Here is a 15,782-nt window from a genome sequence, read left to right as displayed (position 1 = left end):
GTGGGTAAAAGCACCTGGCACAGTACCTTGTACAGAATTGGGGCTATAGAATAGACAAGATCTATAGCTCTGGATTCAGGACAGAGGGCTGGCCCAGAGACATGGATTTGGAAGCCTTTGGCTCAGACACAGTAAAGGAACCCATGGAGATGGCTGAGTCATTCCATGGAGAGGGGTACATGGAGAGGAGGGGATGGTGTTGGACAGAAACTTGGGCATAAGTGTTGGGGTAAAGCAAGAGGAGCATCTTTGTAAGTCTAAGAGGAGGAGCTACAGAAGAAGGAGGAGAATGAAGAGAACACTCATCCTAGAAGCCAAGGGAAGGGGCTGTCCCCTGGCAGACGTCACTGCAGAGGCCTTGCTGTGGAGAAGACTGAGTCACGTAGGTCAGAGGAGGCTCTTTGGGATTTAGTATCAAGGAAGATTCTGGTGACCTATTTAGATGGAGAGGTGGGCCCTGAGGTCAGATTGAATGTTACGAGTTGGGGTTTAGGAGAAGTGGGGGACACAGCAAAGGAAGAGAGGGAGGGGGACACTGTGTCAAAGGAGAAGTCTGAAAATTCTTGAGTCAGACAGAGACCTGAGGCTGTTTATCTGCTGATGGGCGTGGGAGATGGGGACCGGAGAGAGGGAGGGATGGAAGATCTGAGCCTGGAGAGGCTAAAGGGCGGGAGAAGGAATGGACCAGAGCCCAGGGAGGGGATCACCTGAACAGGAGGTGGAATCCCCCAGCCATCTCATGAGGGGAGGGTAGCGCAATGCTGGTCAATCCAAAAGAGGGCAGAGGAGAGGTCCAGGGGGCTCCCACTGAAGGGGAAAGGTTTTCCTGACAAGTAGGAGGTGAGGTCAGCTAGGCAGTGAGAGTTGGGAGAAGAAGAAGGGAGAGAGGCAGGGGACTCAGAACTCCAGGCTTCATTCCTACCAATCAGTTGTGTCAACTGCTGGTCCCCCTTTGCCCTCCCAGCACCGTGCTGGGCTTGGTTCTTTCCTGTAACAGGTGTAGCTGCAATAATAAACAGCCTCCTCCAGGTCAGCCTGGCCCGGGGCAGACCAGGATCAGTGTCTTTACCACAGGAGCCTGGATACTTGGTGGCCACCTGGAAAAGAGAGGTGCAGAGGGTCAGGGGCAGCTGTAAACCAGAAGCCAGCCTTCCCCAGCAGGCTTGCAACCCTGAGCTCTATGGAGGCAAACAGCTTCCAATATAAACCCTTTCCACCCCCAATCCTCCAAACTAAGAGATCCAGATGGTTTGCGGGAGAATCCTATAGAACATTCAAATTCTATAGAAAATCCCAGTCTAGTGAATAGACACTCATTCCTTAAGGTATGTTATGAGCTCAAGTAACTTTGATAGCAAAGCCAGACGAGGAGAGAATAAGAATGGAAAATAGTAGCGTAATCTCAGTCATCCACATGGATACAAAAACCCTAATGAAATATTAGCAAATGGAATCTAGCAGTATATTGAAAAAATAATACATCATGATGTGTGAAATTCCTTGAATAAAAATATATTGACTTAAAAAAATACATCATCAAGGCGAGTTTATCCCGGGAACACGTCGATGGTTTAATATAATAAAATCCATGGTTGTAATTCATTACATTGCAATGGGGGGAATCTCACATTGATAAAATTCAGCACCCATTCATAGTAAAGAAGAATAGTGCTTCCTTACCCTGATAAAGAATACCTATCAAAAAAATCCACAACAAACACTATAGTTAACGATGATATGTTAGAAGCAGTCAAGAACAGGATAGAAATGCCCATTACCATCACTGCTCTTCAACATTGTGTGGGAGAATTTAGTCAGCACAGTACTGCAAGAAAAAGGAAAAAAAGGACGGGAAGATACTACACTGTTACGACTTGCAGATTCTATGATTATTTGCACAGCAAATTCAAGAGAACCTACAAACTTATTAGAACTGAAAGAGTTCAATTTTGCTGAATATAAGATTATGTAAAACCCAACTGCATTTCAATAGCCATCTATCGATTATAAAATACAAAAGTGAAAGTACAATTAGCAATAGTTATAAAAATTTTAAGATAGGAAGGACTAGGTCTGACAAAATCACCAACAACAAAATTAATCCATCAGTTTCTATATGTGGAAATAGAAGCCCTGAGAGGGGAAATAACTCTTCCAAGGACACCCAGTAAGTCAGAGGCAATTCTGGGTTATCAGTGGCACCAAATTCTGGAGATCTGAGTATTGGGTAATTTTGGTATTGTCCTTCTATTAAAACAACAACAACAACAAAACCCAGCGGGGTGGGGCGGGGCGGGGCGGGGGGCCAAAAAAACCACAAAAAAACCCCAAAATTCATTGTATTTTTCTGATTATAAATTCAATATTCATGAAAATTCAGAAGAATGTTAAGAAGCAATGCCATTAACATCCCCATACTATTATCTTGAACACGATGATCCTTCAACATTTTTGTCTGTATATATGTTTTTAAAAATAAAATCAGGATATCATGTATACTAGTTTGTGTACTGATCATTTTGGTCATTTTCACACACATTTCCCTGTATTCTCACCTAGTCTTTGTGAATTTGATCATGTAGCACTCGGGTATGTTGATGAAGCATATGTCATTTATTTAACCTATCAATTTGAGCTTTGGAGAAGAATCAAGTATCAGATACAACTGTGATGATCATGCTGATATAATTTCAACCCCAGAGCTAGCTCACACACATGCAGACGTGAAACCCAAGTAAGTTTCTAAGGCCAGTGGTTATTCTGGTGGAGAAGGTTAAACCCAGCATCAGGTAACTGGTCCCAACGGAAGGGGACAGAGGCCTGGCTAGTAGGAAGCGAATGGGACTTGGAATAAGTGGACGGATGGAGGCCAATTAGCCCTGAGGCGTTAGGAGCTGCCCATCCTCTGCAGTCTTGGCTTCCTTCCTGGTGAAGTGGGGACAATACCGGCGCCAGTCTCATCTAGGGCCGAGCTCCTCCAGGCCCCAGAGCCTTTGCACGGGTCATTTCGTCTGCTGAAGGTGGCTCTGCCCTTCTCTCCACCTGGCTGTCCGTGTTGCTGAGCCTCTGGGCCCAGCTGTCCTTTGCTGTCCTGCCCACCAGGACGGAGGGGTGGCCGCGGGGGCTTCTTCACAGACCTCATCGCAGGGTTGTCTCCCCAGTGCAGGGCAGGCAGGAGGGGCTCCGACCGCAGGTCCGGGGTCCAGGTCTTCCTTGGCTACTGCGTTTGAAGCAGGGGCTCCCTTCCCTTCTCCATCTAAGTCCTCTAATCACGCCTCTCCCAACGCTTATGATCATAACCTGTCATTATTTTGTCTATTAGCTGTTTCCTTGAATCTTGTCTGTCTTCTCCTTTCATTAGGACCCGCTTCCGTCTTGGTGGCCGCTGTATCTCCTAAACCCCCGTCCTGAGATATAGTGGGGGCCCCATACAAGTTCATGAAATGACTAAGGAGAAACAGCTGTGGAAACACCAGCTCTGAGGACGCAGTGGGCCTGGGGCTGGGCGGACCCCAGGCTGCGGACGGAGGCGGGACGTAGGGGCGGGGTTTCGGGGCTTCGGGGCTTCTGAGCGGAGCCTAAGGGGCGGGACTGGGGTTTCGGGGCGGGGCTTCGGGGCTGCGGTTTTGCAGTCTTGACCGCGCGGCTCCGGCTGCGCTCGCTGAGTTCCTAAGGCCGCCTGGCTCTCTGGCTTCCCGCCCGCGCTGCCGTTAGGGGGCGCCCGCGCTCGTGGCGCCACGGCTCTGCTGGGAAGGCGCCGCCCGCGCCGGGCAGCTGGAGCCGCAACTCCGGGCGCGGGCTCAGTCGTCCCTTCTGCCGCCGCCGCCGCCGTCGCCGGGCGCGGGCTCGCTCGTCCCCGCGCTCGCGCTCTCCGGCCGCGGGCATCTCCCGGCCCGGCCGCCGCCGCCGCCGCCGCGCAGTGAGTGGGGCTGGCTTGGAGCTTGCGGGGCCGGGGCTTGGGAGGGCCGGGTTTCGGGAGACGTCTGCGCGGAGCGGCCAGGGGAGCGGGGCGGAGGATTATCTGGGCGGGGGCTCCTGGAACCGGGCGGCGGCGGGGCCGCGTTGAGGGGACCGCGCGTCCCGGGGCTGGCACGAGCCGGCGGCGGAGGTGCCCGCGGCGAGGCCTGGGCGGGGGTTCTGGGGCCCGCCCGCGGGGATGCGCGGTGTCTGCGGGCCCGGGTTCGGAGCTCCACGGCGCGCCCCTCGTCCGGGCCCGGAGCATCGCCCGCCCTACCCCTGGCCGGGTCGGGTTTGTGGGGGTTTCGCTGGTGGGGCAGCAGCGAAGCACGGCCCGGACGGAGACATTCGGGGTGTGCTCGAAAATGATTGTTTTTGGGAGATTGCGCTTATTAGCCACCAATTGCCCTAGTTTAAAGCGTGAGGCAGGACTCAAAACCCTGGCTTTGGGATTTTCTACCCTGAAGAGACACTCAGATTGCAGCTGAGTTCTTTATGCCTAGATTTGTGTGTGTGGTGGCGTTTTTAATGCTTGATGTCAGAGGTGATAAATGGCTGTGGTAATGGGGAGCCCTGGCAGCACCTGCTGGGCTGACAGTGGTGGAGGCTGTGTCTGGGGGCGGGACGGGGAAATGAAACGTGACAGAGATCCTGTTTGGATATTCTGCTGAAGTTATCATGTTTCTGTTCAAGTATACCAGTTCTAGAACAAGTTGATGGATCCAATTTTAGGACTTTGTGATAGAAGAGGTTTGGGTGGCAAAGTGACCTGGGATGACCCGGCTCGGCTAAGAATATTTGGGGTAGCCTAAGCATCTCTTCCATATCCCCCTGGCATGTTCTTTTTTTCGCTGTCACAAATGCCCTATTACTTGAATCATCCTGGGATAGGAGAGAAGCTTGGGGACAGCATGTAGCACAGTCCTGAGCCCAAGATTGAGATGTTTTCAAATGAATAAATATGTAGCTAGGAAAAGGAAAATGGTTTTGTCAGCAGGGTTGGTAGGTTGAGAGAATTTTCTCTTTGGCCGAAAACCATCAGTCCATACGGATACTTGATTTTGTGCTATGCTTTAGATATGAACGATGGAGTGGAGTGGTCAGGATAGCCACGGATGCCATCCCAAAGTTTTATGATTTGAATTTTCATAAATCATATTTTAACCAAAGCATTACTACTTACAGAAATCTTAGGGTGAACCCTATGAATCCTTCGGTGCGTTTGGATTTTGGTATTTGGGGTCCATTTAAAATGGAGTACATGTTTGTATTTGGATTCAGCTTTACCTTGGAGATAATCCTGAGTCATGCTTTAAGGAAGTTCCTTCTGAGATCAGGAGCTCAGATGTTGGGTGATCTCTGGGAAAACTAGACACTCCCCTTTACCTGTATGTAGTTCTCCCTTCTGGAGCTCTGGGAAAAAGAGGACCCGGGGAGATTTAGAGCAAATTAAGAGGCTGCCTCCTCCATATTTGCCGTCTCCAGGCCAATGCTCTAAATTACTTGTGTTCACACTCAAGTTTTTCATGTTAACGTAGAAATTTTGTTTATGCTGCTGCCACTAGTGTTTTCACATTTGTCTAATACTTGCCAGTTTACAGATGGTTTTATATTCATGATCTCCTTTATTTTCTCCATTTCCCCAAAGAAGAAGCTGAGCATAAAGAGTGATTTTCTCAGGGTCTCATAATCAGTAATGGAGCAAAATTCGACTACAGGACCTCCCTGGGAACCTGTTCTCTTTCCTTGTCCTGTGATGTGTTACACTTATAGGCCAATTTTTGCTTTTGTGTAGTGCCTAAATGGTGTAATTACTTTTGGGAAGATGGTATTAGCCCGTCTTATCTTTCGGAAACTGAAGGTTAAGAGGAGTGTTATGATTTTGTGACAGCTTTTTAATATTAGGTCACTTTTAAACCTATAACTCCTCTCTTCTTGACCACATGGTTGAGAGAGGAGAAAGAGAAAATGATTACTTTTAGAGAAAAATCCATTTCTGCAGTGGTATGGTTAAGGATAATCTAACACCATAATCACATTATCCTTGTATGCCTGGCTACTTGTGGTGGCCTGTATGTGAATGTTAACCCCAAAGGCTCCTTTAGATGTCGCTGAACTAGTTACTATAAAAAGTATTTCACTTTCAAACTCCCACATTTCAAGAAGAGCAAAACTCAGTACAAAGGCAATTTTGAAGGTAAGTATAGAAAGAGGGAGTTTATTGAGTCTTTTCTGACTACCAGACACGAAGGTTTCATTAAAAACGCATTTTAAAGGGCTGCCTGGAAACTCTGGGAAGTCAGTAGTTGGAAGTTTTTATTTTTCATTGAAGTTCGGAGGTTTTTATTGCAACATATAGGTAGTTATACAGGATTAGGACTTTTGCCCTGGAGAATTCTTAATCTATAGCAAGAATGATAAACCCAGAATATTGTTAAGTTGATTCATCATAACCATGAGGCCTGAAATTGCAATTCTGCAGTGACAGGGAGAATGGCATTTAAGGGTTCTTAGGTTACTTTTTTAAGTTATTAACTTACTGAATTATGCATTCTTCATATATACTACTTTAGAAAATTAATATTTTCTTTTAAGGCTTCTGTAAATTCTTCAGTATGTGTTTTCTTAAGCTTAATTACCTGCTAACATGACACTGTCAGAATTTATACATTAGTCACAATAACCTTTGAAGCTTAAACATGGGTGAATTTTCAGCACTGCTTTATATTCTTTGGGGAATGGTCAGTGTTGTTTTCACAAGAATTTTATTTGCATCAAAGGTTACATCTTTTCAGGTGAACTGATTTTACAGGGTCAGAGGCTTCTTTGAACTTTATAGCTGTTTGTGCTTGGTTGCGTTTGCTGTCTTTCAAAACTATCTTTAGTTTTAGTAGGGAAAGTCACTGTAAAGGAAAACTTTTTTCATTTTTCATTGTTACCATTCCTGGTAGATTTTCTGAAATAGTAGATATTTATTTGCTTTCATCAAGTAAAACCGGCCTATTTGATACTCATTTCAAGATCTTCCTTCTGCTGCCTGTCTTGTGGTCATTTAACTTCTCATTAAGCCCTCCACTGGAGACTGTGCCAGAAGGGAGAGAAGATGAAAAGCAAATGAATCATTTTGTAATTGTTAGTAGCTCTGGAAAATGATTTAGTAGAAGAGATTGAAACTATTCTGGAAATTCTTTGGGATTGTATTTCATTCATCTGCATCATTTCAGAGATGTTCCTAATGGTCGTCAGTTCAGAATTCAGAAATTGACCATTATCCAGCTATTGTATAACAAGGAATTCTTCGTGCTTTTTTGTTTGTTTGTTTCTTGCTGTATTTAAGCATCTCCACAGAAGATATTTAGAAGCAGCTAGAGATAAAATTTAAACTAATCAATACTGTTTTTTCCCTTTGAACTCTTTAATGAACAATTTGATTTCTTTAGACAGTTTAGTCATTGTTATTGGAAGTGACTAATAGTGACTTTGCTTCAATTTATTTTGATGTATCTTATACACAAGTATAGGAAGGCTTTTGGGTCCTTTTTAAGAAACATGGGCTGTAGATTCCCATAATTGCTTTCCTGAATTATTAAGCGTGAGCTTTCATTACATCTTTGTACCAGAACTTTTGCTTTTGCTGTGGAACAGATTCAGGGACAGCATCTAATTTTTTTTTTTTTTTTTTTTTTTTTTTTTAGATAACTGCTCAAGAAGTTATCCTGTTTTGATTTAGCGGTAAAAAAGAAAAAAGGGTTAATAGTGGACAGGCTTGGCCGGGCGCGGTGGCTCAAGCCTGTAATCCCAGCACTTTGGGAGGCCGAGATGGGCGGATCACGAGGTCAGGAGATCGAGACCATCCTAGCTAACACGGTGAAACCCCGTCTCTACTAAAAAATACAAAAAACTAGCCGGGCGAGGTGGCGGGCGCCTGTAATCCCAGCTACTCGGGAGGCTGAGGCAGGAGAATGGCGGGAACCCGGGAGACGGAGTTTGCAGTGAGCTGAGATCCGGCCACTGCACTCCAGCCTGGGCGACAGAGCGAGACTCCGTCTCAAAAAAAAAAAAAAAAAAAAAAAAAAAAATAGTGGACAGGCTTTTCGTTAACGGCTGCAACATTGATGTCTGCTTTTTTCCTTGTCTTTGATCTTCTGTTTCTCATTTAATCATTTGGATATTCATGGATTGGAGTTCTTTATGTCACTACAGACGGAGGACAGCAGCCATTATTCACACTAGTTGAATGGGTTCCTGCCTTTTTTTGGTGGCCGGGAAGGGCCTCAGGAAAATTTTTACAAACCCGTTATGACTAGTTAAGCTGAGTTACTGTAAAATTTGTAAATAAAACCCTACTGGGTGGATAGGGTTAATAGATGGCTATAGAGAGTTTAAAGTTAATCCTTTTCAATTTCTTGTCTCTTGGATTCTGTTCTTTCAATTTCTACCCTAGGAGGGGATTTATGGAAAAATCTAGACTAAGAGTCAGAACATGCGAGTTCTTATCTAGTTACTTCCCAGCTGTGGCGCCTCCAGCTAGTCACTTAATCTGCCTTGTTTCTCTGTTTTGCATCTTTAAGATGAGGATAGTAATCCATGCTCAGCCTACTGGTATCAGGAATGTTGTAGGGGGAAGAAGTTTTTCATGCCCCTGTCTTTTAAATTGTTTCTTCTTTCTAGAATCCCTTCTCAGGTTGCCCAAATTTTCTTTCAAGGATTCAACTGAGTGGGCTCTTCCCAGAGGTCCTCCATTTTCCCATTTGGAATCTTGCTTTTCCCCTCTTGCAGGCCTCTGCTGGTCCATCTGTTACATAGCGCTTTGAATTCTGTTCTGTACTTCGGTCATTGCATGTTGCCTTCCATTATAGATGGAAAGCTCCATGAGGGCAAAGATTGTTCTTTTCCTCTTTCTGTGTATCCACATTGCACATAGGCATAAATAGCCCACAATAATTGTTGGTTGAATGAATGATTATTGAGGCTGTCAGGAATGAATACTTTGGGTGATGGGAAAATGCCAAAGATGAGCATCTTACCAGCACTTTTGGATGAGTGGCCTTTTAAATTGCTCAGTTGCTAATCTGTTGTTATCAGTAACTGAATCAGATCCTGGCAAGACAAATTGGCAAAGCCCATTTCTTGGTCCTGTTTACCTCGGATACTATTTGTGAAGCAAGCCAGAGGAATGAAAGACTGTCGTACCAGTCTTGAATTTGACATTTGTTCCATTTCTCACCCCATAGCATGTGGAGGCCTATCTATATCCAGCTGCTGAGTGTAAAGAATACAAACTGACTGCCCCATAGCCTGCTCCACATTTTAGTTTGTGTGCTTTGAAGGATTTGCAAGGTAGAGAAATAGATGCTTCAGGCTCTGATTTCAGCCCATGCTGTGCTATGCAAATGTTCTCTACATGCCTGAGTGACCTTTTGAGAAAGAGCCTTTGTGATCTTCTATAGCCAGGGCTTGTTCTGGGAATTCTGTGCCAGATTCCTCTAAAAGTGGGAAAAGTGGATCTGTTAAAGGACCACGTAAAAAAGCTGGTGCTTTTCCTGGATGAATACCAATAATTCCATGTTTCTTACCATCTCTTGCCAGAGCTTTAGAAATTTGCTCTGCAGTTTGCTTTGCAGGTTGATTTGGGATTGAAGTGTGTGAGAGGGAACTGACTAAGGCAGTTCAGTAGCTGGGAAACTGTTTGTTTAAGTGCTTTTGAATTGTAGATAAAAATAAATTCACATTGGCATCATTAGTATCTGAGCATTTCTCAGTGTCTTAAGGCTGGCTCTCCATGAGTGCTGGCTGATTGAGTCTCATCTGTATTGGTAAGGTTCTTTTCGCCCCAAATTGTGCTCTTAACAGTTTGGCATTTAAATCGCTTTCTATTTGTTTTAATTGTTGTACAAAGAGAATTACATCATTATTAAAAAACATCATTATTATTATTTTTTATATTATGAGATAAATACCATTCTGATGTATTTCTCTGGGAAAGGGATGCTGGTGTCCTGGGAGGTTTATGATTTTTGATGCTTTTACTCAGGTGACTGGCTTGTACAGCCGAAACGCTGATGAAAAGAAGTTTTCCCCTTCTCCCTTTTCCTTTTTTCTTTTTTTTTTTGAGATGGAGTCTCGCACTGTTGCAGGGGCTGGTGTGCAGTGGCACAATCTCGGTTCACTGCAACCTCCGCCTCCCGGGTTCAAGTGATGCTCCTGCCTCAGTCTCCTGAGTAGTTAGGATTACAGGCGCCCGCTACCACGCCCGGCTAACTTTTTGAATTTTTAGTAGAGATGGGATTTTACTATGTTGGGCAGGCTGGTCCTGACCTGGTGATCCGCCTGCCTCGGCCTCTCAAAGTGCTTGGATTACAGGCATGAGCCACTGCGCCCCGCCTCTCCCTTTTTCTTAAATGACCTTTTTGGTGAGGACCATTATAGGTTTGTACCAGGATAAGGTTGTAGAGTTAATCATAATGTTCTCATATAAATTCTAAAAATTGATTTTCTAAGAAGAGAGGTAGAATTTGAACGACTGGGTTGCTTCCTAGACTCTTTCTCCTTCTCTTAAGTACCGGATAGTTATTTCTCTGAAAATCTTCAGTCTCTTAGTTCCAGATGGGTTCTCTATGGTAAGAATACAGGACATGAAGGCCCTAGGGGAATGCTTTCTTCCCCAGATCTTTGCCCTACAGTAGGTTTCAGCTGAGCAAGGACGAGTAGTTTTTCTGGTGTTTGGCCTCCTCTGTTGGGTGGAAAAAAACCTTTCTTCTTTATGTTCATAGTTATATATGCTATCATATGTCTGTTTTTCTCCTCTTGAAGTTTCCCTGAAACCTGGGCTCTTGAAGACGCATCACTGGAGCAGATGGATAATGGAGACTGGGGCTATATGGTGAGTGCTTCTTGGAGATGCATTTTGAAGGCTGGGGAATTATTTTTGTGTGTACATAAGGATAACTTATGTATTTTTAGGTATATCTTATAAGAAAAGAAAATTGTGAATTTGTGTAACCTCTCTGCCCCCTTTTACTTAGTTTAGATGTATTTTGGAGGTTGTTTTTGTCTTGTGTGGTGTTTTTAAAATTTTTATTTTATTTTTAAATTTTTTTTATGTGGAGTCTTGCCCTCTTGCCCAGGCTGGAGTGCAGTGGTGTGATCTTGGCTCACTGCAACCTCCACCTCCCAGGTTCAAGAGATTACAGGTGGGCACCACCATGTGTGGCTAATATTTTGTATTTTTTGTAGAGACAGAGTTTTGTCATGTTGCCCAGGCTGGTCAGCAACTCCTGGGCTCAAGTAATCCACCCTCCTTGGCATCCTAAAGTGCTGGAATTACAGGTGTGAGCCACCACGCCTGGCCTGTTTTTTTCTTAAATAGTGTTTCTAAAACTGAAGGTATTTTTTTTTTTTTTTTTTGAGACGGAGTCTCGCTCTGTTGCCCAGGCTGGAGTGCAGTGGCCGGATCTCAGCTCACTGCAAGCTCCGCCTCCCGGGTTTACGCCATTCTCCTGCCTCAGCCTCCGGAGTAGCTGGGACTACAGGCGCCCGCCACCTCGCCTGGCTAGTTTTTTGTATTTTTTAGTAGAGACGGGTTTCACCGGGTTAGCCAGGATGGTCTCGATCTCCTGACCTTGTGATCCACCCGTCTCGGCCTCCCAAAGTGCTGGGATTACAGGCTTGAGCCACTGCACCCGGCCCCTGAAGGTATGTTTTTTAAGAGAAGCTTGCTTCTCAAAATTAAAGGCCAGATTGCAACATTAATGTTACAAAAGTGAATACACTATCAGATTATGAAATTTTATGGCTGCTGTTAGCTTTTGGGTATGTGATGATTTTTTGACTAAACTGTATATTTTAACTTAGTATTTGAAAGTATCACTTCCATGAAAAAGTTACCAAGATTAAGTCTGCACAATTTTTAATTAAATTAATTAATTAATTATTTTTGAGACAGAATCTCTCTGTGTTGCCCAGGCTGAAGTGAAGTGGCGTGATCTTGGCTCACTTGCAGCCTCCACCTCCCAGATTCAAGTGATTCTCATACTTCAGCCTCCCAAGTAGCTAGGACTACTCAGGCACTACCATGCTCAGCTAATTTTTTTTTGTATTTTTAATAGAGATGGGGTTTTGCCATGTTGCCCAGGCTGGTCTTGAACTCCTGAGCTCAGGCAGTCCGCCTGCCCCGGCCTCCCAAAGTGCTAGGATTACAGCCATGAGCCACTGCACCCAGCCCAAACTTTTATTTTAAAAACAAATTTCATAGTTTATTCCTTTTGTTTGAAGGGGAATAACCCAAAGAAATACTGAAAGTAAATGTCTATATTATCAGATCATTTTAATTCTATCTTATGTTAAATTAAGTTCAGAAAAATGCAAGCCTTTAAAAAAAATCAGAAAAAAATAAGTGTATTTTAGCGTGGCTTTTCCCTTCTCACAATATATTCTGACCTGAACATTCTGTAGAGAATGGGCCTGAAATGATGTGGCTCTGGAAGTCAGTGCCCTGGATTCTTAGCGTAAGTCTTTACATAATTGGATTTATCCTTGTTTTTTTTTCTATTGAAAGCAAATGTTAGATCGCTTCATCCTGGGTGGGTTTATTGCTGGTAGTAAAGTCATTTTGCATTAGAGGATTACTAAATACATTATAGCCTGAAAGAATCTTGGGCTTTGCTCAGTATCACTTACTTTCTTAATTTGCCAAAGTTGGTATTTAAAAATTTCAGGTGACTGATCGTTTCTTTAAAAATTTCAGATGACTGACCCAGTCACGTTAAATGTAGGTGGACACTTGTATACAACGTCTCTCACCACACTGACGCGTTACCCGGATTCCATGCTTGGAGCTATGTTTGGGGGGGACTTCCCCACAGCTCGAGACCCTCAAGGCAATTACTTTATTGATCGAGATGGACCTCTTTTCCGATATGTCCTCAACTTCTTAAGAACTTCAGAATTGACCTTACCGTTGGATTTTAAGGAATTTGATCTGCTTCGGAAAGAAGCAGATTTTTACCAGATTGAGCCCTTGATTCAGTGTCTCAATGATCCTAAGCCTTTGTATCCCATGGATACTTTTGAAGAAGTTGTGGAGCTGTCTAGTACTCGGAAGCTTTCTAAGTACTCCAACCCAGTGGCTGTCATCATAACCCAACTAACCATCACCACCAAGGTCCATTCCTTACTAGAAGGCATCTCAAATTATTTTACCAAGTGGAATAAGCACATGATGGACACCAGAGACTGCCAGGTTTCCTTTACTTTTGGACCCTGTGATTATCACCAGGAAGTGTCTCTTAGGGTCCACCTGATGGAATACATTACAAAACAAGGTTTCACGATCCGCAACACCCGGGTGCATCACATGAGTGAGCGGGCCAATGAAAACACAGTGGAGCACAACTGGACCTTCTGTAGGCTAGCCCGGAAGACAGACGACTGATCTCCGACCCTGCCACAGGTTCCTGGAAACACGGAAAATACTGATTTTTTTTTTTTTTTTTTTTAAATTACAGTGTGAGATTTTTTTTTTCTTTTAAATATTTGTATTTATTTGAAGGCAGTGAGGACCAGAAGGAAGTTTTGTGCTTTGGCACACTCCTCCGTGTTTTGTTCCCTTCCTCCTGAGTATGCATGTGCCTGTTCAGAGTCTCCAGATACCTTTTTTATAAAAAGAAGTCTGAAAATCATTATGGTATATAATCTACCCTTAACAGAGCTTTTCTTATTACAGTGCTAGAATGATTTCTGATAAAATGGTCCCTAACTCAACTAGAAGGCTAAAAATACAAGAATGAAAGAATAAGCAGAGTACTCATGATGCCTTTGAGAAAAATCAAAACATCATGTAGGGTGACCTAGTTTCCAAACCAATAAATAAGTAGTATTGTAATATTAAAGGAAAACTGTTCCAATCATTTAAAAGTACTTATTAAGTACTGCTTTTTACAGTTATGGCAACTGTTTCTTTCTATGCATATAAATCAAGGAACCAAATATCTGTAGCCATGGAAATGTCTGACTAGAAATATTTATATTGAATTCTGAATACAAAATGTCCCTGTGGTAGAAATCTTACTCTTTATGCCTGGTGCAGTATAATTCTCAAGTGTACTGTCTACCAGAAAAAAAAAAAAAAAAAACTAATAAAAAATGAAATATGAAAATTAAGTTTGTATTTATTGATTATTATTAAGGGGAGAAAATCATATTCCTTGTCTAAAATATGCATTGTTTATGTCCCATTGTTTACTGCCTGTAGCATATTTGTATTTAATTTGAGAGGCCACAGTGGGATCTTAGGTTGCAGTTTATAAGAATTGTTGTGTCATTGAAGCAAGGATGGATGGAATTATTAATTTTGACTGAAAGGGTGCGTATTTGAACAGTGAACATACAGTTTTTCATATTTTTCAAAATAATTTATGTTGAAGATTACAGATTTTTCTTTAATTGCCCACGGTTCTATGACCATTATTTCAGTTTTCTGCTAAGCACAGGAACAAAATGACTCTAGCCCTTTATGCTCATGTTTTGTGGTGATCCACAAATGTATTTTGTTAACAAAGTTAAGTTTATTTCTGAAGAGAAGGAACAAACTGCAGTGAATGAAGGACCTAGAACAGTTGAAGAAATACACGTACTTTTATTTCTTTCCCTGTAGTCTTATTTTTAACTCATAGGAAGGATTATTTTAATTATACTGAGACTTCCTACTTTGTTAGACCACCGTATAAAAGGAAGTCGTGTAATTTATTCCCTATTTTCTAAGGGAAGAGTGGAACTCTGAGGCTGTGTGCCCTGGGGCAAGCAGGCCCCTCCTTTTCTCTTTCTCTCTGTGAGAATATTCTAAGGTTCTCTCTCTGCAAAGAAGATGACAGCACTTCCTTATGTCTATTTTTGCACGTCTCTGAAAATTTATTTTAAAATTTGACAAATGACCAACATCCAGAAACCTATAATTAGCCTATTTTCACCATCTTCAAACTAAGATCCTTTGATGTTATTGACAGGTTGCTGTGGTTTCAGTAAATCCATATACGAGTACGAGTTTATCATTTTGGAAAATTATCTTGTATTCAAAATTGATTTGATAGTTACCTTAAAAAAAAAAAAAAAAGGCCCAACCAGTTACGTGTTGTTGAACTAGCTGAGGTCAATATGAAATAAAATGATTTGGGTTGAAAACAGGTGTGGAAATAGGAATAATGCTAGTTCCCAGTTTTTATTTTTTTTTAATTTTTAAATGATTTTTATTTATTTATTTTTGAGACAGTGTCTCACTCTTGTCACCCAGGCTGGAGTGCAATGGCGTGATCTTGGCTCACGGCAACCTCTGCCTCCCAGGTTCAAGCGGTTCTCCTGCCTCAGCCTCCTGAGTAGCTGGGATTACAGGTGTGTGCCATCGTACCCGGCTAATTTTTGTATTTTTAGTAGAGTTGGGGGTTTTACCATGTTGACCAGGCTGGTTTTGAACTCCTGACCTCAGGTGATTCACCTGCCCTGGCCTCCCGAAGTGCTGGGATTACAGGTGTGAGCCACTGCGCCCGGCCCAAGTTTTTTAAAGTTAAAAACTTATAAGGCCTCTTCTTTGTCCTGTTTACTGGAGATAAGTTTGCTTTTGGTAAATTTTCTCAAATTTACTAATTATTAACAATGAAATGATTGTTTATATGAGTAAATTAGGAAAAGTAGCCAGCTGAATTTTTTTTTGTTGCCATTTTACTTGTGACATTTAGAGTGTTTTGTCTAATTGGGTAATTGAAAGTGATATGAAAAATGTAGCTTCATTATATTTGGGTAACTTGAGACAGTTATGTCTTTTAATGAAATTT

General features: G+C 42.9%; 1 protein-coding gene across 2 annotated transcripts; it reads left to right on the top strand.

Moving 5' to 3' along the window:
• The first annotated feature begins 3,810 nt into the window (after positions 1 to 3,810).
• Positions 3,811 to 15,074, top strand: KCTD6 (potassium channel tetramerization domain containing 6). Of its 2 annotated transcripts, none has more exons than XM_007984789.3 (3): positions 3,811 to 3,919; positions 10,771 to 10,840; positions 12,704 to 15,074. In XM_007984789.3, exons 2-3 carry the CDS (start codon positions 10,814 to 10,816, stop codon positions 13,388 to 13,390), a joined length of 714 nt encoding a protein of 237 aa, XP_007982980.1. In that variant the 5' UTR covers positions 3,811 to 3,919; positions 10,771 to 10,813; the 3' UTR covers positions 13,391 to 15,074. The 2 variants fall into 2 exon arrangements, with proteins under 2 accessions (XP_007982980.1, XP_007982979.1); XM_007984788.3 differs by lacking the exon at positions 3,811 to 3,919 and adding an exon at positions 4,020 to 6,154.
• Positions 15,075 to 15,782: the final 708 nt, after the last annotated feature.

Source organism: Chlorocebus sabaeus, chromosome 22, assembly GCF_047675955.1.
Source record: "Chlorocebus sabaeus isolate Y175 chromosome 22, mChlSab1.0.hap1, whole genome shotgun sequence".
NCBI classification, from domain to species: domain Eukaryota; kingdom Metazoa; phylum Chordata; class Mammalia; order Primates; family Cercopithecidae; genus Chlorocebus; species Chlorocebus sabaeus.
The sequence above is the reverse complement of the archived record's forward strand: the minus strand, read 5'-3'. Positions and strand labels throughout refer to the sequence as shown.